Genomic DNA, 21,892 nt, shown 5'->3' with positions numbered 1-21,892 from the left:
TACACCCATGGCATAAAGCGTTTTTTGTAAAGTAAGATATATAGCAATAATTAAAACGGATACGTATCGCTCGTAGATCAGAAATAAAATGAAAACATTACATGCGCTAGCAAGACAAAAGGCGCACCAACACAGAATTATAACTTTCTGAAATGAAACAAAATAAAATGTCAAATTATTATAACAGATCTTTATTTATGCATTATTATATTAGGTATCAATAATTAGGTATTAATAAATTTGCAAAAGTTAATAAATAATTAGTAGTTTATATATTCCATAATTATTTTATTATCTATTTTTTCAATATTTATTGCTTTCAATATATTAAAAATAATACTTAACCTTTTTCCAGAGCAAATTATTATTTTATTTTATTAAAATATATCCCGTAATTACACCAATAATATATGAATTTATTTTTGTCCATGGTGGGATGTATAAGATATCCATGTATGAAAGAGCGGAAACGCATTCTAGATATCATATAAAGAAAAGAAGCTAGGAGCGTCAACACAGGATGCGACAATGCAAATCAATGCAAATTTTTTTTATCCTCCTCCCACGAGTTCCACATCCAGCGTGGAATTCATAGAGGAAATCATCTCCCCTCCTTTACCCACTAATTCCACGTCCAGCGTGGAATTTTTAAAAGAAATAATCACACTTCCTAATCTTGACCATGATCCTGACCTCTCTGACACGGAACATTTACATACACTTTACTATAATTATTTTCATACTAAAATATTAAGTTGTAATTAATTCCATTTAATAGTTAAGTTGCGCAAATATAAATTTTAACATATAATTATGCTAATAAAAATTTGTATAACAATATTTTTGTAAAAAAATAAATTTTTTCTTTGATTCTATCGTTAAGATAAAAAGTATCGTATTTTTATACATTTTGTAGAATAATTTAGAAATCTTATTTCACAAAAATAATCGGAATAGATAAAAAATAAAATAAATTAAAACTTTAAGTAACTGTATTTTTTATAAACTTTAAACAAATTTGTTTTTCTCATAACTGTATTTCCAGATTTCCTTCTTATCATGACCCATGATTAGAAGGAAATCTGGAAATACAGTTATGAGAAAAACAAATTTGTTTAAAGTTTATAAAAAATACAGTTACTTAAAGTTTTAATTTATTTTATTTTTTATCTATTCCGATTATTTTTGTGAAATAAGATTTCTAAATTATTCTACAAAATGTATAAAAATACGATACTTTTTATCTTAACGATAGAATCAAAGAAAAAATTTATTTTTTTACAAAAATATTGTTATACAAATTTTTATTAGCATAATTATATGTTAAAATTTATATTTGCGCAACTTAACTATTAAATGGAATTAATTACAACTTAATATTTTAGTATGAAAATAATTATAGTAAAGTGTATGTAAATGTTCCGTGTCAGAGAGGTCAGGATCATGGTCAAGATTAGGAAGTGTGATTATTTCTTTTAAAAATTCCACGCTGGACGTGGAATTAGTGGGTAAAGGAGGGGAGATGATTTCCTCTATGAATTCCACGCTGGATGTGGAACTCGTGGGAGGAGGATAAAAAAAATTTGCATTGATTTGCATTGTCGCATCCTGTGTTGACGCTCCTAGCTTCTTTTCTTTATATGATATCTAGAATGCGTTTCCGCTCTTTCATACATGGATATCTTATACATCCCACCATGGACAAAAATAAATTCATATATTATTGGTGTAATTACGGGATATATTTTAATAAAATAAAATAATAATTTGCTCTGGAAAAAGGTTAAGTATTATTTTTAATATATTGAAAGCAATAAATATTGAAAAAATAGATAATAAAATAATTATGGAATATATAAACTACTAATTATTTATTAACTTTTGCAAATTTATTAATACCTAATTATTGATACCTAATATAATAATGCATAAATAAAGATCTGTTATAATAATTTGACATTTTATTTTGTTTCATTTCAGAAAGTTATAATTCTGTGTTGGTGCGCCTTTTGTCTTGCTAGCGCATGTAATGTTTTCATTTTATTTCTGATCTACGAGCGATACGTATCCGTTTTAATTATTGCTATATATCTTACTTTACAAAAAACGCTTTATGCCATGGGTGTAGTTTAGATTATAATAGCGTGTTCTACTAAACAGGTATGTTGAGTAATGTATAAATTCATTAATATGTAAATTTATATTAACGTAATTACGTACATTTTCGATTGTTTTACCGAAACCTGCATTATTCATTAATTTATATAAATTTTTCTCGAAATCATTTTTCGCGTTTGTTTGAAATTTTGTATTTAATTCTATATAATCGCTGAGCCAAGTGGATTGAACGAATTGAAGTACGCGATGTATTTTTACGATTCGAAGCCCATGACGCGTGCACTGTTGAAGATTGCGGTGGTGGATGACGTAACGCTTTTTATCATGCACTGTCGCTAGTAATTTCTTTTGCCTTGACCCTGGAGGCTTATCGTTCGAAGGACAAAACGGTAAGTCACTGTGTCGATCGTGCAGAAGATTCTCATATGCAAGGTCGACTTCCAGTATATACCCAGTGTTCGAGTCTAATGCTATCGCGTTTACATCAAAATTGTCAACGTTTTCGACCCATTTAAATTCACCGTATGGCAACGGTTGACACATTGCCCATTCATAAAGAGTATTCACATCATTATACAGCAAATAAGTCAAAGGATTGACGGATTTGACGGATTGTACGATTTCATGTACTTATTATTAGCCTTTGCATATCTGCCCGAACATTGGCTTAAACCGCCACGAATCCCACGTTCCACGTAAAGTAGCATTTCTATGTCTGTGAGCAACTCGAATCTTACCCGTTTTCTTCAACATTGCATCCCATGTGTAGCCAGGTAATGTATAGTAATGCGCAGGGTCCAAACCGTAACTCTGCATGCTTTTATCATATGATAACAGGATCTATGTCACTTACACAGCATTACTGTCTGTAGGGAGTTCATAAAAAATAAAAACATTGGAGTGATAAATAAGCAAGAGATGTTGCTTTGTATTCTTGTAGCATCGTCGCCGAAATTATAAAACATTAACCCGAATAATTGTCCAGTTACGATGTGTGAAGCAATTTTTAGTGTTGTAAAAAATTCTATCAAACTCTCTAATCTGTATCAAACGAGATAGTGTAAGTAGAAATTTTTAAAAGTAATATTCGAATAATTCGTTTGATAGATCAAAATGCTGTTATGATTGATTTATAATACGAAATACACCGCGGAAAAGCGCCGTGGAAAACGCCACGGAAAACGCCGCAGTATTATTAAAAATATATATATGCTAGTTCTAATTACGGGCTTTCCTCGTCTCCCCAACATCTTCATCCTCGGCGGTTACATACCGGTCTGCCGCGCGGGTTACGGTCCAATTCGGTACCGTTCACCGACACGCCGTTTAATCGTTCAAATTTTTCAATGTCTTTCACTTTCATTGGAAATTGTATGTCGTCAAACTTTAAAACAGTAGAATAAGATGACGGATAAGGTGACTCCCGGTCTGCATTTCTTTTAGCGGGGTATAGGGCAGTCACAACCGACCACGCGAAGCACGCATTGTCTTTCGATTGCACATTAATTATTGCACGCTTGTCACTTGCTTTCTTCGGCATTTTGATGCAACAACCCGCGTGCATGGGATTAAGCTTGTTTACGTTCACCATTAAATTCTGTATTCGGTGTAACACCCAACCACTATCGCGTTCCTGAAACTCATCGAGCATCGCTAATATCACTTCGATTACACGCTGCTCGTACCATTCGCGCAAATTTGTCGCTCGATATAGTTCATGGTTCTTCGTTGCAAGACTTTTATCGCGGTATGAAAAAGAGTTTATCTCGATATGCTCCTAGATTAGAACTCTCATAGACTATCTATTTGCTTTATATTTTTCCAATTGTCAAAAATTCATGATTATTATTATAGTACTTTTACATGAAAAGCTGCACACAATATATTTTAAAGAATAAATCAATGATTTTAAACAGATGGATAAATAGTACAAATACAAAATAAAATAAATCAGATTTATATGTAACGTTTTCTGAAACCATTTAACTACTTAATTAATTGCTCTCACATCTACGATTAACTATGTATATATTTCTAAAAGTATAAGCAACAGTCGCAATATTTAATTTCATAAACGATTATGTTGTGATATAATAAATAACAATAATAAATAATAACAATAATAAATTTATCATAACAGTAAATTTAAAACATATTCTTCTTTTTACTTTCTCAAATTTTGCTTAATTATAACGGTATTTATGTAAATTTACGGTGTGAAATAAAAACTTGAAATAAAAACTGTCACAAAATTTTGTGCAATTAGAAATTAACATTTTATATAAAATGGTTAAAGGCATTTTACATATGCTGTTACCATATATTGTTAAATAATATAAACGTAACTGTCATCGTCTATGAAAATCCATATTTTCTACAATGAGTCGTCCGCGTCAGAATCTGCTTTTTACGTCGACTCAGCGAGGATTATCATGCCATCCTCGGTTGTAAGTTTACTCACAGCAGCGGTGCATGGGATATGTTGCATGCCGGTATATTGGTGCTCTTGCTGTGTATCTTGCCATATGAATTGTCGGTTTTTTGGTGATGGTGATGGTAGTTAGAATTTAGAGTCATTTACGTGTGTCACCTTGATCGAGATTCCACTGTCATCTTCGTCTTCTTCAGTCATTGTCGTCAACCTCGTTGTCTCGTCGGCTAGCAGCGAGTTGTCTTTCTTCGGATGCTTCTTCTGCTTTCCCACACTGCGTCAGACAATTATAAATTAATAAATTTTAAAAATTTGATAATAATAATTAGAAATTCATAGTCACATTATAATTTTATTTTGAATAATCTAATACTTTCGTTTATTTAAACAATAGATCTTGATGTGCAACATTTCTGAAATTAATCTCTTATTATAATTTATTATAATTCGAGGATTTTGATGTTAGCAAATGTAATCAAATTCATGTTTTGTTATATGTTCAGTGATTGCTGAATGTCTTAATTCGGTTATCTTTATATTGTTTTTACGTTTTTTAATTCTATTTCCGGGTTGCCACTTCATCGTAAGAAGAGGCGTCGGTTTTCTTTTTCTTATTCGTAATCTATCAATATTGTAATATCATTATTGTTATTGCTAAAAAATTTTAACATTATGATAAAATGTATTTATTATATAATTCAAACAAGAAAGCCTTCTACGGTCGTAGCCAGATCTCCGTGTTTGTATTGTTTGTGTGATTTTATATAAGTACCTTCCTCAAATTCAATGAACTGCGCGCCGAAATTTTTTCAGTCATAACACAGCTCTACATTGAATAAGATTTAATAATATCAGTGATATTTTTCGCAATAAATTTCTTTACATTTTTTTCAGGGAAGGAAAGGGTTAATATTAATTTCAATGTTAATAATATGTGATATTACTAAATCTTATTCAATATAGAGCTGTGTTATGACCGAAAAAATTTCGGCGCGCAGTTCATTGAATTTGAGGAAAGTATATTAAATCACACAAACAATTCAAGCACGGAGATCTGGGACCGTAAAAGACTTTTTTGTTTGAGTTATGTTGTTATAGTAACGGTCGTATATTTATTATATTTTAAACTTTCATATTTTATAGAGAAATTCACAATATTAATTTATTCTTAATTTATCATTAAAATAATATTGAATTCTGTAATAAAAGCCAAACCTCAAGTTATATTTTTATTACTACTGATCACGTTGATTTTAAATGATGCTCAAATTATTTAAATTTATTGAGAAATATTTGATCGCAGTTTGCAATTTTTTATCTGTTTTTAGTTGCCGTAACATTTTGATTTTATACTATCAAAATATCTTAAAAAAACGGAATTTACAATGAGCTTCTATGAATACATAAGCAATGTTGTGATCCATCGTTAATGGATCATCAGTTTTAAAGAAGTTTTATCTTAAAAAATTGTTTCAATTACTTTAAGAAAATAAATATATAAAAATATGCAATAAAATATAAAAATATACGCAAAAATAAGGTATATTGTATAAAAAAATGTTATTAAAAATAAAATAAGATGTAAATAGAAAGATAGAAAACAATCTTTAAATTGAAATTAATCATCATAAAACATCACACTTAAAAAATATTTATTTGTTTATTTTATTAATCAAAAATTATTCGAAAATTTGTTATATTTATTCAACAATTTTAATCATTTTATTTGTATGTTTCTTTTTTATACAATATTTGCAAAGAGTACGTAAAAGATCATTTAAAATTCAGTACCTACTTGATTAGTGATTTGGACTGCTTCGTTTTTTCGTTACCCTCGTTGACCTGTTGCCAGATGCCAGTTTTGTTCACTTCCTCGCTGATATTGATACTCGCCAAAGGAATCTTCATGATGTTGCCGTTAGCCAAAGAGATCTGAATGTTTCCCGGGGGTCCATATCTCATCGTTTCGTTCTGATCCTGCAGGATGAATGAAACAATAGTTTGAATCTCGATCTTAATGTGTGATGAATTTTTATCAGGCCATGCATAAATTCAAGCGAACTTTGCGTTGCCTTCGAATTGCTGGGAAGCAGGCGTGATACGTTGCTTGCCAGCATATATTTCACACGAGCTGGTCAATTATACATAGCATAATGAATTATAGATGTATGCGAGGAAGTAGTAACGATCGGTCAGGGGCGTCACGTAACACTATGAATAAATTTACAAGGGTGTGACTTGGCATGTAGATAATTCTACCAGAAGAATACACAATAGAAAAATCAGTGCGACGAGCCTGTGATGAAGGGATAGAATTATATTGATAATTTCGTGTTAGTTTTCCTTTTTCTTTTTTCGAGGAAAGGAAATCATTTTAATAAATAACGATTCCGTTTATCTTAAGATTTATCAATACGATATTATTATGTCACATCGTGTGTAACGGTATGTCAATTGTCAATGATTAATTGTTCACATCTTGTGAAGAAATATTAGCATTTATATTAAATTATTTAATAATAAATGTGCAAAGGCACATTTTGATATCTTAACATTTATCAATATTCTTTTTAATAATTTAATGATTAAACATCGTGCAGTTACGTTCGTTTTAATCCTCAACTATGAGTGTAAGTTGCAATATATCTTCGTTATCGCCACTTAATTTGCAGAAAAAAAAACATGCTGTTATTGCGTTTAGCTTATGGCCCACGATTATTATCGAAACGCATCTATCGCAGTGTGCATCGTCGCGTTCGCTCATCAAAAAGTCTTTTCTATTACAAATGGACGTAGGATACTCGCTGAATCATTTGTTTGCGAAAAGAATATGACTGCCGGCTATATACGGCGAAACTACGGACGTGCACTTATGGTGACGTACCGATGACAGGCGGAGGATTCGACGACTGGCATTTTTTTCGTTTGCGATTTCCGTATCGATATCTCCGTGTTTGTCCAGCTCGTGTGTGATTTCTTTCAGTCGCTCTCTCATTTTCTCTTGCTGAATCGTCACTCTCCTCCGTGAGTCATGGTGTGCTTCCGCTCAGTTATTCTGTTTTTAATTGCATTGTTAACAAAGAACGCTGTCGGCTGTTACACGGTGCAACGCCTCACTTAATAGTGCACTCGCGTTAAAATAATAATTTCAAAAGGTATTACATTCTTTTTAGTGAAATTATTCTACTGTATTATATGAAAAATTACACATAATAATGATTACACTGTTGTATATATTATATATATAATATATCCAATTTTTTTTTGCTTATTTTTGGCTTTGTAAAATTAAAAAATTTTGTTTTATTGTCATTAATTCTTGACACAATTTATAATAAAAAAGATTTTTATAACAAAAAAAATATCCGCAAAAAAACAGTTAAATGAGAATCTTTTCTAAGGAATAAACATCATCGTAATAAATATGCACTTTATTATTTGGGCAATTTAACTATTAAAATAAAATGGGATCTTTATACACAAACTTAATTCAAATTATAAAAGTAAAATAAAACGTGCAACCCAAATATAAAAGATTAAATAACAATACAGCAAAAATAAAACTAATTTTACAACACGCATAAATAAATTTAATGTTAATTATTATAAAATATTAAGCTTATTGTTATTCATATTAGTATACTCGACATTCTCTTCTTCCATCCTTATATAATGTCATTATGTGCTTTTTAATTAATAATAATTTTTGGGTAATCAGAAATTTGAATATTTGACTACTATGAGAGATAAATGGGATCTCTCTCTCTCTCTCTCTCTCTCTCTCTCTCTCTCTCTCTCTCGGTTTGTCTCAGGCAGGCAAACGTGTAAATTACATGAGTCGTTAATTGTGTAAGGAGATGTTGGAATTATAAAGAGGTTTTGTGTGTTTCGAAAGAATAATGTATTTTTACATGATTTAAGATAAGTGAACTGTGTACGACGGCGCATTAAATCGATACAAGTGTCTCGAATGTTCACAGAGAGGAGGGATATCAGTGACACAGCGATACATCAAGTGCAACAGACACTTCATCTCGCCTAGTCGCGAATATCCGATCGCGGTGTGTCGGTCGCTACGCGATGAATATCTTCGTTGATATCATTTGGATAGTAGGCAACCTGCTTTTCGTTTAATAATCGATCAACTATGAGCATATTAAAAAAAAAAGAATTCACAATGCAGCGAACGTCTACTCTCCCATGGTGAACTAATTTTATTTCGAACAGCACATTATTTGCTGTAATATTGGAATGTATAAATTATATGGAAGAAGTGCTACATAAATTTATTCGAATGTACGAATAAAAACAATACAATATTGCTTACTTTGCAACAATAATTTTCCTTAACTATTGTTAATATCGCGGCTATGCTGGTAACTATTATACTCGTGTGAGTATTATTCAATTTCAATTATGTTACGATGTAATAACGAAGTAAAAGAGTGCATTTTCTCTTATCTCTATCTTAAATTCTCCTAAGATCGTATAACCAATATATCTATATATATATATATATATATATATATATATATATATATATATATATATAAACAAAAATAATTATACATAATCCCATCAAAGACATCACACATTAATGAAAACACCGATAAAAATTCATCGCGCGCGGTTCACCATTGAAGAATAATTGATAATCTGGAGCGAAGTGTTTCACAAAATAAAATTTCGGGTAGCCGTCGACGTGTTCGAAGCGCTCGCAAAAACGATCAACACTCAACACATTACTCTAATCTCGCTACAACAATGATGCTATCGATAAAAACGTTTAAGATTGCGGTATCCAAAAGTCTACCGTGTTCAAAAATTCAACAACGATTATCATTACATTTACTTTAATACTGGTCGGTCAGTATACCACCTGGACTTGAGGATAAGGGTTGTTTGGCACATGTACTGCGTGGAAGACGCGAGAATGGCTTTCGAGGCCAAAATCTTGATGATTCGGTAAAAAAAAATTATAAAAATTTGCCGCATAAATGCTTAAAGGACAACAATTTGTCATATAGGAATTTCTGTAAAATGGCAAATTTCAATTCACGTTTAAAAAATTTTCTGCAGACTGAAAACAGTCTGCGCGTGTGCATTTTTAAAACGTTTTTTTTTTGTTTTTTTTTCTTTTTTTTTTCTTTTTTTACATAGTACCATTCTCGTCATCCTGATGTATTCAGGCGGTGAAATGTCATTTGCAAAAATCAAAAAATTCTTTACCGCAAAAAGGAGCAAAGTGTTGTTTCGACGAAATAGTTAAAAAGTGTGCGTTTTGCGTCGAATTCATTGGTCCGTCCGTACTTTTCTTTTTTAAATTATTAAAGGCCGATTTGGCACTCTTAAATTATTCGGTGAATGTATAATTATGCGCTTTAAATTAAATTATATTCTAGCTTCGTACTCGGAGATCCTCTATCTTTATTCTGTTCCGCGCAGCGACGAAAAACTAATTCGTTTTAGGTGACATTTGTCCGTTCACTCGTCATAGTATACATCGTTTCTTCTACAAAGGGCGGAATCCCCAAAGTCGGAGAGAGTTATGGTGACCACGGGGCGAGCGTTCGCCACGCGATCACCGTCTGTATGCTATTTGCGACAGGTGATGGCGTTTAATATTCGTGTCGCGGTGCTAACCTCGCCGTTCTCCAGCTTACGAAGATCGTCGGCGTGTTTCTTGCTTGGTTCCGGCATTATGTCGTCGAGGATTTTCAGCTCGCGTTGCGTAAATATAAAATCCAGGGATTTGCGTATGCCGATCATTACCACAAGCTGTAAACATTTACACAAGTTGAATTATCATTGAAAATATGTTATCTCGTTTTCTCAAAATATATCAATCGTGAGATTAATTAACTTTCGGCTTTATGACTGCCACCATGAAAATCTAATATTACCACTGTGTATATAAGACAATTTTACCGAGAAACATATTGATTGTCTTGGAAAAATTATGAGATCTTCGAAAATTAATAATTTAATTTAAAATAATGTAAAATAATTCTTTATTGAATAAGATAGTTAACTGATTTCTTAGAAAAGTCCTTTTGCAAAAATTCAAAAGAGCAATACAATATACTTATGTCTGAATGTAATCATAATTTTTCTGTTTAGCAATCCAAATTAATAATCCAAGAGAATTACAAATATTATTAAATATCTCATCCTTAGATTAATTACTCACCATTAAAGGAAACAGAATAGAGGTATGGCTGAAAGATTTAATGAGCCATAGGCAGGCGAGGCAAGTAAGCTGAATTGCAGTGAACATGTGTACTCGTTTCAGCGGAACCTAAAAACACATACTCTTTTTAAATATTTGCTACAGTAGCTTCAAAATAATAAGAATTATATAAAATTTCTATAAGTAAAAAATGTTCTAAAACATTTATAATTTTGTAATCTTACATATATTTTTATTTATAGTAATTTAATATAAATTTTATAGAAATTTGATCAATGATAACATATCCTGCACAAAAAAAGAATAAATTCAGAATAATTTAGATCTATTTGAAGGCTATCAAAGCGTCGAAATCATTTGCTTACCTGGCGAAGAAACATGTAGTCTGGCTGATACTTAACGGGCATCAACATTATCAGAATCCTATCGAAGAACTGCAGACCTTTTAGCGACGCGGCACCCATATACAGGAAGACACCAAACAGCACCGGCATCGGTATGTTTCTTAGCATCGGTGTTAGGAGCACCGAGCATCCGATCATCAAGAAAATTAATATGTGAGTAACCCTCTGCTCGCGGACACCTAAAAAGTGCGGCTTCTCGCCTGGCGCTGCACACTCAGATTCCAACTTCAATGAGTTCACGTGATTTATGGAGAGGACTGTCGCTGCGACGAACCATGGAAGTCCCATCACCGAGCATATCTCAATCAGGATTGCCAGAATGAAAAGATCCAGATGATAGCCGCATCCTTTCTGGAAGAGCATCACTAGTATCATTAATACAGTCTAGCATTATTATTGCGAACTATTAATCATTAATTGTAATACATTTTATTCGCATTTATTTCATATGACATTCGTTGACGATAACAAATGGAGGTGTAACATTTGAAGCATCATAATCATTCACCTTTAACTTGTTCTCTTTTCTATTAACAATAACGGCCGTGATTTGTTGATCCATAAAGATCAATATAGTGCCCAATAAAGCGGGAAGGCATGCCCCGATAGCACTCCACCATGGATTCCTCTGAAAAGGCCAGATTATCCATCCTCGTCCCTCTAATGTTGGCTTGAATTCCGTTGGCACCTCCAATTTCGGCGTTGGAATGCCCACAAAATGATCCAATGTGCTCATAGAGAATATCGCGATTATTACTGCAAAATCGCTCACGACTTGCCTGACCTAATATAACACAAAAATGTCAAGAAAAAAATTGATATTTGACGTGATAAGCATAACAATAAGATATAAAAAATTATTAAATTTCTAATAAAAATAAACAAAAAATAATATTTTTTCAAATAAGACAAGACGAGTTTAAGAGCCGTGTGCTGGATGTTGTGTGCCAAAAACAAAAAGAAATACCAAAATAAATAGAGTAAACGTTTCGATTTTTAATAACAAGTCTTTATCAGTATAAATCAATAAGAGTCTGTGACATCAGCTAAGGAAAAAGTACAGATCGAATCATGTCGAAAACGCATTAGTTTAAATGTCTCGAGAAACGTGGAAAGAAACATCGTTTTCGGAACATAATCATTTCGCATTCCTTGTAATCGGCCACCATGCTCTTTATCTTGTGTCTGATGCTCTCCTTAGCAAGGTACTACCCGCAAAATACTTCCGCAGTACCCATTTGGCTATCATAAAATACTACTAAACTTCACTAGGAGGCCTTCAATTTCCTGATAAAGGAATTCTTTTGTGAGAATTCCTTCATGAGGAAATTGCCTTCGAGCGAAGTCTAGTAATATCGTATAGCAGCTAGATGTGCACTGTACTGCTGAAGAATTTGCAGGTCCCCTTGCCATAGTACAAGATGAAGGACATGGTGACCGATTCCGAGAAGTGCGACAGGATCCGAAAAATTCTTGGAAATTTTGAAAATGAATACCTGATGAATATCTGATGCTCTCCTTGGTAAGGCAATCCGCAAATTCTTCAGCAGTACCCGTTTGACTGCCATAAAATATTATAAAACGTTGCCCGGAAGCCTTCAATTTCCTGATGAAGAAATTCTCTTGTGAGAACTCCTTCATGAGGAAATTGAAGGTTTCCGGGCAACGTCTTATAATATTTTATGGCAGTCAGTGGGTACTGCTGAAGAATTTGCGGGTCGCCCGGAAGGCTTCTATTTCCTGATGAAGGAATTCTTTTGTGAGAAAATTGAAGGCCTCTGGGCAAAGTCTAGTAGCATTTTATGACAGTCAGATGGGTACTATATTGCTGAAAAATTTGCGGGTCGTCTTGCTATAGTACAAGATGAAGGTTTATGGTGGCCGATCTCAAGGAGTGCGAATATGATTATGTTGCGAAAACTATGTCTCTTTCCACGTTCCTCGAGACATTTAGACTAAGACGTTTCCGACATGGTTCCGACATGGTTCGATGTGTACGTTTTTCTTTAGCTAATGTCACAGACTCTTATTGATTTGCACTGATGAAGACTGGTTATCAAAAGTCGAAACGTTTGCTCTACTTATTTGGTATTTGTTTTTGTTTTTGGTGTACAATACTCAGCACGGCTCTTAAGTTCGTCTTGCTTTATTTAAATTATTATTCATAGAAGCCTTGAACTTTTGTTTTTATATTTAATTTAATAATATTTATATTTGTATCAAATATAACAATTTTACAGGTATAGCAATCTTATTACTTCTTGTATCTTGTATTTAAAAAAAAAATAAAACTTCTTTAATTAAAGCATATGTTACCTTTGAAGGAAAGAATAATGCGTTCTTGAAATCCTTGAGCTCTACCGATAGTAAAAACGTGCCCATGAATAGGATAATTGACATAAGGAACACGTCGGGTACATATTGCGGTACGCTGCAGTCATCGCCCACCATAGTGCCATTGTAATTCTGAAAGAAGCAATAACGAATACAGCGTCAAGGAGGAAGCAAATTGAATTTCTCAAAGATCATATTTTCTTGGAAATTCAGAAACACCTAGTAATCTATCTGTACTCAAACCTATAATTTTCCAAGAAGATATAAGAAGAAGCAAGGAAAATACGTGTTTTTTACGATTGAGCGTAACGAGATGTTTGTGTACTGGTTGCATACGATGTTTCTTATCATTAAAATGCATCAGCAAGCTGATATTCCAATTCAGAGTTTGCTATTTCTGTTACAATACCAAGCTACACAAATAGCTAAAATAAAAGTTGCTTTGATAATCTTGTAATGCAGCCATACGGTGTTTTTAATTTTTTAGCAAAATAAAATTGAAGAAAAATTAAATTATTTCTGAACAATATGAAGAAAAAACAATAATGAGATATTAGCGTTCTTAATTTTCCGGAACAATAAAATTGATGGAAAAAATCAGATTTTTTTTATTTTCCGCCAAAAATTTTCTTCGATTTTATTTTTCTGATAAATTAAGAACATTGTACAGCTGTACAAAATTATTATGGAAAAATTCAACAACGAGCTTTATTGATGTTAAATTTCTTAAACAAAAAGAACAATTTTACTGTAGTATGTAAAAATTGCTGTAGCTAGATATAAATAAAATAATAATTTTATGCTGGACTAATAAAATAATTATGCAAAATGTTCAAGTATGATGATACTGCTGTAACAAGTTTTGATATTTTAACAATCAGCTTAAACGACCAATATAATTTTTTTTATGATTCAGTATAATTATTTTCAAATCTATATTTCAACAGAATTGTTCTTTCTATGTAGATCTGTTAAATGTGAAGAAATCTTGAAACCATTAATATAGAAAACAATAAAAGTGATTTAAAAAAAAAAAACGTTGTAAAAATACAGCAAAGAAAACCGAAAAGAAAACGTTCCATTCTTAAAATTTTCTAAAATTTTTTCAGACGAAGAATACTATGTACTAATCATATTGATACGCTTTAATGAATAAATCTTGAGATGTATATAATGGAAGAATCTATTGTTTTCGATTAACAATAAACAGATTGTTGTGTGCTTGACATCTCGCACGTTATTTTGGATAACATTACCTCGCAAGCTGTTTTATCCAACGTCGTCCAATTCATGTTATCATAACTGGATGGCAGACTGACATTTGGTGGTTTGCACCAGCAATCGTAATCCATTGTGTCGCTGGAGTAGGTGTTTAAAGGATATTTCTTGCCGATTGACATCACATTTTCAATAGCCTAAAATTAATGTGTGTGTATGTATATATATATATATATATATATATATATATATAAGGTACTTGAGCCGAATAAGGCCCAGTACTAAATAAGGCTCACTTGTACATTTATTGTTATAGCCATTGTCATTTGTTTATTATGTATGTGGCTTACAACAAAGAATAACAATTTTCCATGATACTAACCTTCCATAAACTAAAATTGCACTAAAATAGCCAGAATTTCTTAAAGTTAAAATATTAATTATAGACAAAATTAAAAATAATTGTGATGTTTTACTAGTAAAATAGATCTTAAAGGATTTTGTATTTGTGATTAATAATCATTTTAACAGTGAGTTGGAAAATAATATTTAATTCCTTTGTTATTTTCAATTTATTTTTAATTCGGACCTTATTAAAAGCACAAGAATTTAATAAAGCCCAATGACAGTGTTTAAAAACATTTCTTTTTTGTTTACTTAAAAATGTTTTATATAGAAGATAATTTTATTTTGGCGAGTGGTTGAAATAAACATTTTATTCTCATTTAGTTTATTTCAATATTTTTGTAAATAGAATTTATAAGAAATAAAATAAGTTAGGTGGGCCTTATTCGGCTCGGGTACCTTATATATAATATGTGTGTGTGTGTGGGTGTACTCAATTCACATAGCATTTTTTACACACGGGTTTTTTACGCAGTCTGAAATTATAACTTTCTATTTCATTCTACAAATATTCTACAAATTCTGTTATTGAGCAAAATAGGTATTTATTAAAATTATTCTACTAAATAAGTATATGAATGACTAGAGCCAAAAATTTTTACTTAATTATACTTATTATATCAATTAACTGCTTGAAGTACAGTACTGACGCAAATAAAACTTGAATTTATTTTTCTTAAATTTTATTATTGTTTTTGTAGAAATATATAAAATAAATATTTTTATATAATTTTTTCTTAATTTTTATTATATTAGCTGGCTCTATTTACATTAATTCTCTACCACGTAAATAAATTATATGGAACAAACACTCCACGTAAATCAAAATTAAACTAGCATACTATTGTATAAAGATATGTATAATAATCAGTTTACACACACACACACATACGCACGTATAAAAATGTCAAAAACAGATAACAATATTAAAAATATAAACGTGATTGTCGCGCAAATAATCAAATATATAGCATTTCTCTTTTTATGATAAAATAATGTTCTTTGAAACGCCTTAATATGAAAAAAATTGATAGAAAAACTTAATAAATTAGTATTGCGTCTATCTTGTTAGACAGTGATGTGATTTTCCTCACCTTATAGATAAAAATAAAGGCGATAAGAGTGGCAAAATTTTCTTCCGTAAATCGAGTGATGTAACAGACGCAAGCACTTGCATCAAGAGCCACGAGAATCATCAAAATTAAAGAAATCCATGTACCTATCCAGAAACGGAAAGACATGTAACTCCAGTCGACCTGCCTGCAAGAAGAATAACGATCTAATCAGATTATTTCAAAAAAATAAAATATTAATAAATAAGATTTTATACTTTATATATTATGCACTATATTTTCATAAATTTATAATATAAAAAAAATTTAGATACAAAAAATGGTCAAAAATATTATTTAAAAGACTAATTTAGATGCAGATAGATTCTATCAGACTCACTTGCAAAATTCGTAGACAATCGTCTCGAAAACCAGAACCGGACCAGTGGAACCGAGTATAGTTAAAGGCTGACCAGAGAAAAAGCCATATCCTATGCCGCAGACGAAACCAGAGACCAGCGATTCCATAGCGGCCATGTTCTTTCCGGTGGCCTCGCTGAGAAGGCCACCAAAAGTAATAATGGGCGACAAGCAGGCAAAATACAAGAAAATGAAGGACGCGACACATTGAAGGGCTAGGGCCTCTTTGAAGTCGGATAGGTAAAATGGAGCTTTTCTCTTAAAGTCGTTGATCAGACCGCCGAACAGTCTACCGGATCTCGAAAGGCCAGATTCCTCTCTTAGTTTTTGTTCGTCAGCTTCTTCGTCGAACTCTTCTTTAGGCTTTTCCTCCTTGGGTCTCTTTCTAACTTCCTGTGAACGTTAAACCAATTGCAATTAAAGTTGTAAATGCTTTCTAAACCTCAATTTTAAAACTAGATATTAAAATTGATATCAATCGATTTTAATAATTTAAATGTTCAATGTCATCCTAACCGATTAAAACAGAATTATTTTCGCACATTTATAATAATAGTTATTTCATAAAAATGATATCGCTTCATATTCCTGGGATTACTCTCACCTGCGATGGTATAGCGGCTGGCGGTTCTATTCTGATTGCCGGATCCCATTCACCGGGTGGTAATACCGTCACAGCATCTAGGAACTCGTCAATACCAGCTAAGAGATGATTTCTATTTTTTGCCTTGTAAGCCACATCGTGGAAGACTTCGTCAGACATCAAGGTCGCCATTGCTCGGCCGATCTCGTGAAAACCCGAAATCCCACCCTAAAAGTGATCATAAAATACGCGGAGTATTATAATTTTGTCATATTGTCTAACGTATAGAAATTAAATCGATTATATAAACGCTGATATATGCATATATTGTTTTTGTATATAATTTTAATATTATTTTTCCTTCATATAATTTTCTATGGATGTCTTATATTGTATTTTAACGATTTATTTTGAATATTGTAAAATTATAACGCCATCATAAAACGGCGCAACTTACGATTAATAATTATTGCATAACTTATTGCAAACAATTACTTAATACAAAATAACGTGAGAAGTAATGGGCAAAGGTTTTATAAGAACTTTTGAAAATTACCAGCCACGCGTAACGCACGAAAATAAACTACTGTACCCGTTTATCGATAAATAATTTTTATCACAGTGATATTATATACAGTCCAAGAACAAGTCATTTTTACCCAAGAAGAAAAGCATCATCAAAATTCGATATAATGCTGTACATTTACCACTAATATGCAAAATTTATGTATTAATGCAACTTTATATATACACAATCTGTATGCAAAAATAATATAAATAATTTATATAATTATAAAATTATTATCAGAAACGTTAAGATATATATATATATATATATATATATATATATATATATATATATATGTATGTATGTATGTATGTATAACTTGATTTGAAAAAATTAATACCATTTCTGATAATAATTTTATTACTATTTTATTATTATTATAATTTTATAATTATTATCTCTTTGTGAAACCGTTAAAAGGTAAAATAAGTTTTTAATAATTTTAATGTTTAAATGTCTCTCTCTCTCTCTCTCTTTCTCTCTCTCATTTAAAAAAATTTTTTATTAGTATTTTGCTTGCAATGCATTGTTAGAATATTCTTTATATTTGTATGCATTTTAATATTCAAATTACGGAAAATTTAGTGAAAAATTTTCTTATTTGTCATTAAAATAATGAAAATACTTAAATTTAAAAACAAATGATTTATAATAATAAAAAGACCAATTTGTGAAGATAATGTCATATGTCAAAATATGTACAATAAGTTTACACTTGAATACTTAAATTGCATTTATGCTAAAAAATTATTTTACGTATAGACGAGTCAACAGACGCAATCGGCATGTATGACTGCTTATTAACTATTTAATTGCCCCGCTGTGAGAGAGACGGATTTCCGAGTCTTAAATTAACATTTAGGTAGATATGCATACACATAAATGCAAAGTGAGAACCTTGCACAAGTGATTTCGAGACAATTCGGACTAGTTATGTTCTTTTTTTAGATCTCTCATTTATTCGAGATTGAATGTGGAAGATGATTGCCCGTGATAAGTCGTTTAATATTACTGTAATAGGCGAGTAGAGATATTGATTCGTCAGATAATCGACGATTCAAAAGGACTTCAAGGAATTTGTTAATGGTACTGTCGTACTTATATAGATTTACAGCTATTTTTATTTGATAACACTAAAGTTGGAAAATCTATTTGCAGTATGCAATTTATTCATGCGTTACGTTGTTGCTCTAATATTTCAAACAGTATAAAGTTCTAAACCCGCGTGTACCATACTTTTTCCAAACTTCTTTTGAACATAGGATCCTCCGTAGGGATCACCCGATACTTTCAAATGCATAGTCTGTCGGACAAATCATTAGATTTTTGAAACATACAAAAATAGTAACTTTATTTTGTTTATTATAAAAAACTAGTTTTCTTAGAATTCTCAATTCATTACAATTTAATTTATGCGTTTAAATTTGCCTAACTTTAAAAAAAAAATTATTTATATAATAACTCTGCAAAAGTGTACTGATAAAAATGTCAAGAAAAGAGATTTGTACGTAAAATAAATTTTTGACTAGACCTTATATCGTTTCATTTAGGATTCAAACTTTCCTATTATTGAAAATATTTCTCGCAATAAATTCCTCATAGGATTTATGAAATGAATATCAATAATATTTCATTGATTATTAATTCAATAATGTGATATTAATATGATTTTCAGATTTGGCATAAAATTATATTCGAGATTAAATGATAATTGGCGAGTAGGGGTAGAATGAGATTTCTAAGCCATGGGGCAATGAGGGGGTATGCGAGAGGGGTATGACGTCACGCGTAATTTGGCGGTGCGTATCCTGTTTACATAAACATTTGGAAGGAACATGGATCATGTTTGTATCATTCGTGTCACAGAGCTTTCAAGACAGAAAAGTTGAAAAGCAGATTTTTCGTCTACTCACACGAGCATTGTTTCGAAGATATTTCAGCTGATATCTTGCCTGTCGAATATGGCGGTACCGGTAGAACAATGCAGGAATTAACAGGTAATTATAATAAATTAAATTTTAATTTAAAATAATTACCTATTAACTCCTGCATTGTTCCATTGGTACCGCCATATTCGACAGACAATATATCAGCTGAAATATCTTTAAAACAGTGCTGGTGTGAGTAGACGAAAAATCTTTCAACTTTTCTGTCTTGAAAGCTCTGTGACACGAATGATACAAACATGATCCATGTTTCTTCCAAATGTTTATGTAAACAGGATACGCGCCGCCAAATTACGCGTGACGTCATACCCCTCTCGCATCCCCCCCGCGCCTACAATTTTCCCCCGAACACTCAACCTCCCTCATTGCCCCATGGCTTAGAACTCTCATTCTACCCCTACTTTGGCATTTTAGAAAAGCAAGAAATCTAAAATTTATATAAATTATTAGTAGGCATAAAATAAAAAGCACTGATCAATATTTATTTATTTTACATTATTGATGCATATCGGTAGATTATTTACTCATTAAAAACCTATTTACTTATTTAATTAAATTTGCAGATTTTACAAGAATTACGGAATACACAAAACGGCTTTTAACAATCCCTCATATATGGGACGTGCTGATTAAAATAAAGTATTGTACATGTAGTAAAGTCTCTTGTCGTTATAACAATTGTCACATATCTAGTTAATGCGCGAATCTCAGGGAAATGATGCTTAAAGTAGGTCGGGATCATAACTTGTTTCCCGCTTTTCATTTTTTGCATTTAATCCCGATCTCTACGTAGAGTCGCGATAGTGTTCTTACCATGGGCCCCAGGAGGACGAAGATGAATCTCGTCGGAACAGGAACTTCTGTCAGGTCCCCCATTATCCCGGCCTGGCTTAACCGGATGAATGCGGACAAAGTCTTGTCGAGAAAATCGACCTCACCTACGAGTATGTTGCTTGCCTCGGCGCCGGCTGGTATCTTCCTCATAAAGTGCGTATTACCCTAATGAGAAAGTGGAAGTTGAAGTTTCTCGAGTTAAGCTGCCCGCGATACGAAAGACCAATCTTGACATTAAAAGAGAAGGATACGAATAAAACCCCTTTAGATAAAAAAAAAATTACTAAAAAGAATTAAGCGATTCTCGCTTGTTCAATATTAAAAATATCGGATAGTAATAGGCCGATTATTACTACAACAACTGCATTTAAGCTTTCACGAAAGCTAAATCGTACATTATACACTTGAAAACGTACATTGTATAGATTTATTAATCTTAGTTGCATTCGGTGCAATATCTCACAATAAATCAAAGATATCCGCTAATTATGATCTGAGCTAAATGTTATAATTCTCCATCGTATTGCCAGCGTTACGCAGCATCACGCTAAATTAGAAGTTCTCAAGAATTTGGTCTTGAATAGTCTATTTACAAACCCTGTGATTAGCGTCTCCATTTTCCAAAGCGGAGGAGCTGTGATTTCTGCTGATAGACACGCTGCTAGGGCTCCGGTCCATACCGTTGCTGCCTGGTTCTTGGCCTGAAAGAGGTCTGGCTTACTGCCTACTGCATTTTTACGCGCGACTTGTGTAACAACCTCTGTCAGTAGCATGCAATGAGGAAAATGATGGCTTTCATCCGCCCGTGCGTCATTAATCCTCCGAGGTGAGCGCGCGAGGCAGATTGCAATTTCGTGCGGCTTGAATTTCACCCTCTACGTAATTCGCACGAAACTTCTTAGAACACATGTCTAAGGCAGTCTGCCGCAGAATCGAAAAGAGCAAACATTTTTTCTCGCACCAAAATCATTTGTCATACTATGGAAATTTATAAATTTTTCGCGACAATTCAAATAATATGTTGATAAAATAATATGAGTAGATAAACTTTTAATTTTGGCAGAATTACAAGTGTTAAAAAATACAAAATAGAATTCTTTCAAATTAAGATGCGATAATTATAAAAATAATATATAATTGCAGAAAACTAAATGTTTATCGTATTTCCTGCAAATAAATTTCAATAAAAGCGACTTGTAAAATGGGATTTATTTTTGCATGTTTATATAATCAATAAGTTGCGAATAATTAATGAGTCATATCAAACATTCAATATTTTATTTACAGTATAAAGTTGCAATTTTATGTTTATCTCTGAGTTTTCTAAATTAAATACACTATCGTATGAAACAAATTATTTTGAATTGCCAAATTCTGGTTAAAAAAAAA

At 31.8% G+C, this 21,892-nt stretch overlaps 1 protein-coding gene across 17 annotated transcripts in view; it reads right to left on the bottom strand.

Moving 5' to 3' along the window:
* Positions 1-21,892, bottom strand: part of LOC105200077 (electroneutral sodium bicarbonate exchanger 1) — a 66,714-nt gene that overhangs the window by 3,123 nt on the left and 41,699 nt on the right. For 14 of the 17 annotated variants that reach the window (XM_039452187.1, XM_039452201.1, XM_039452186.1 and 11 more), the window contains 13 exons: positions 21,101-21,204; positions 20,483-20,668; positions 17,177-17,383; positions 16,553-16,965; positions 16,195-16,360; positions 14,734-14,892; positions 13,460-13,609; positions 11,652-11,927; positions 11,105-11,494; positions 10,740-10,847; positions 10,193-10,327; positions 6,345-6,526; positions 4,709-4,823 (listed from right to left, as the gene is read on the bottom strand). In XM_039452187.1, coding sequence (XP_039308121.1) covers positions 4,709-4,823; positions 6,345-6,526; positions 10,193-10,327; positions 10,740-10,847; positions 11,105-11,494; positions 11,652-11,927; positions 13,460-13,609; positions 14,734-14,892; positions 16,195-16,360; positions 16,553-16,965; positions 17,177-17,383; positions 20,483-20,668; positions 21,101-21,204 — 2,591 coding nt within the window. Of the gene's footprint in view, positions 1-4,579; positions 4,824-6,340; positions 6,527-7,463; positions 7,605-10,192; positions 10,328-10,739; positions 10,848-11,104; positions 11,495-11,651; positions 11,928-13,459; positions 13,610-14,733; positions 14,893-16,194; positions 16,361-16,552; positions 16,966-17,176; positions 17,384-20,482; positions 20,669-21,100; positions 21,205-21,892 lie in introns of those variants that run through there. The other 3 variants (XR_005575286.1, XM_039452197.1, XM_039452200.1) reach the window with 3 other exon arrangements.

The sequence above is a fragment of the Solenopsis invicta genome, chromosome 7 (assembly GCF_016802725.1).
Source record: "Solenopsis invicta isolate M01_SB chromosome 7, UNIL_Sinv_3.0, whole genome shotgun sequence".
NCBI lineage: Eukaryota > Metazoa > Arthropoda > Insecta > Hymenoptera > Formicidae > Solenopsis > Solenopsis invicta.
Note: the sequence above shows the minus strand (reverse complement) of the source record. Positions and strands in the feature narration are given on the sequence as shown.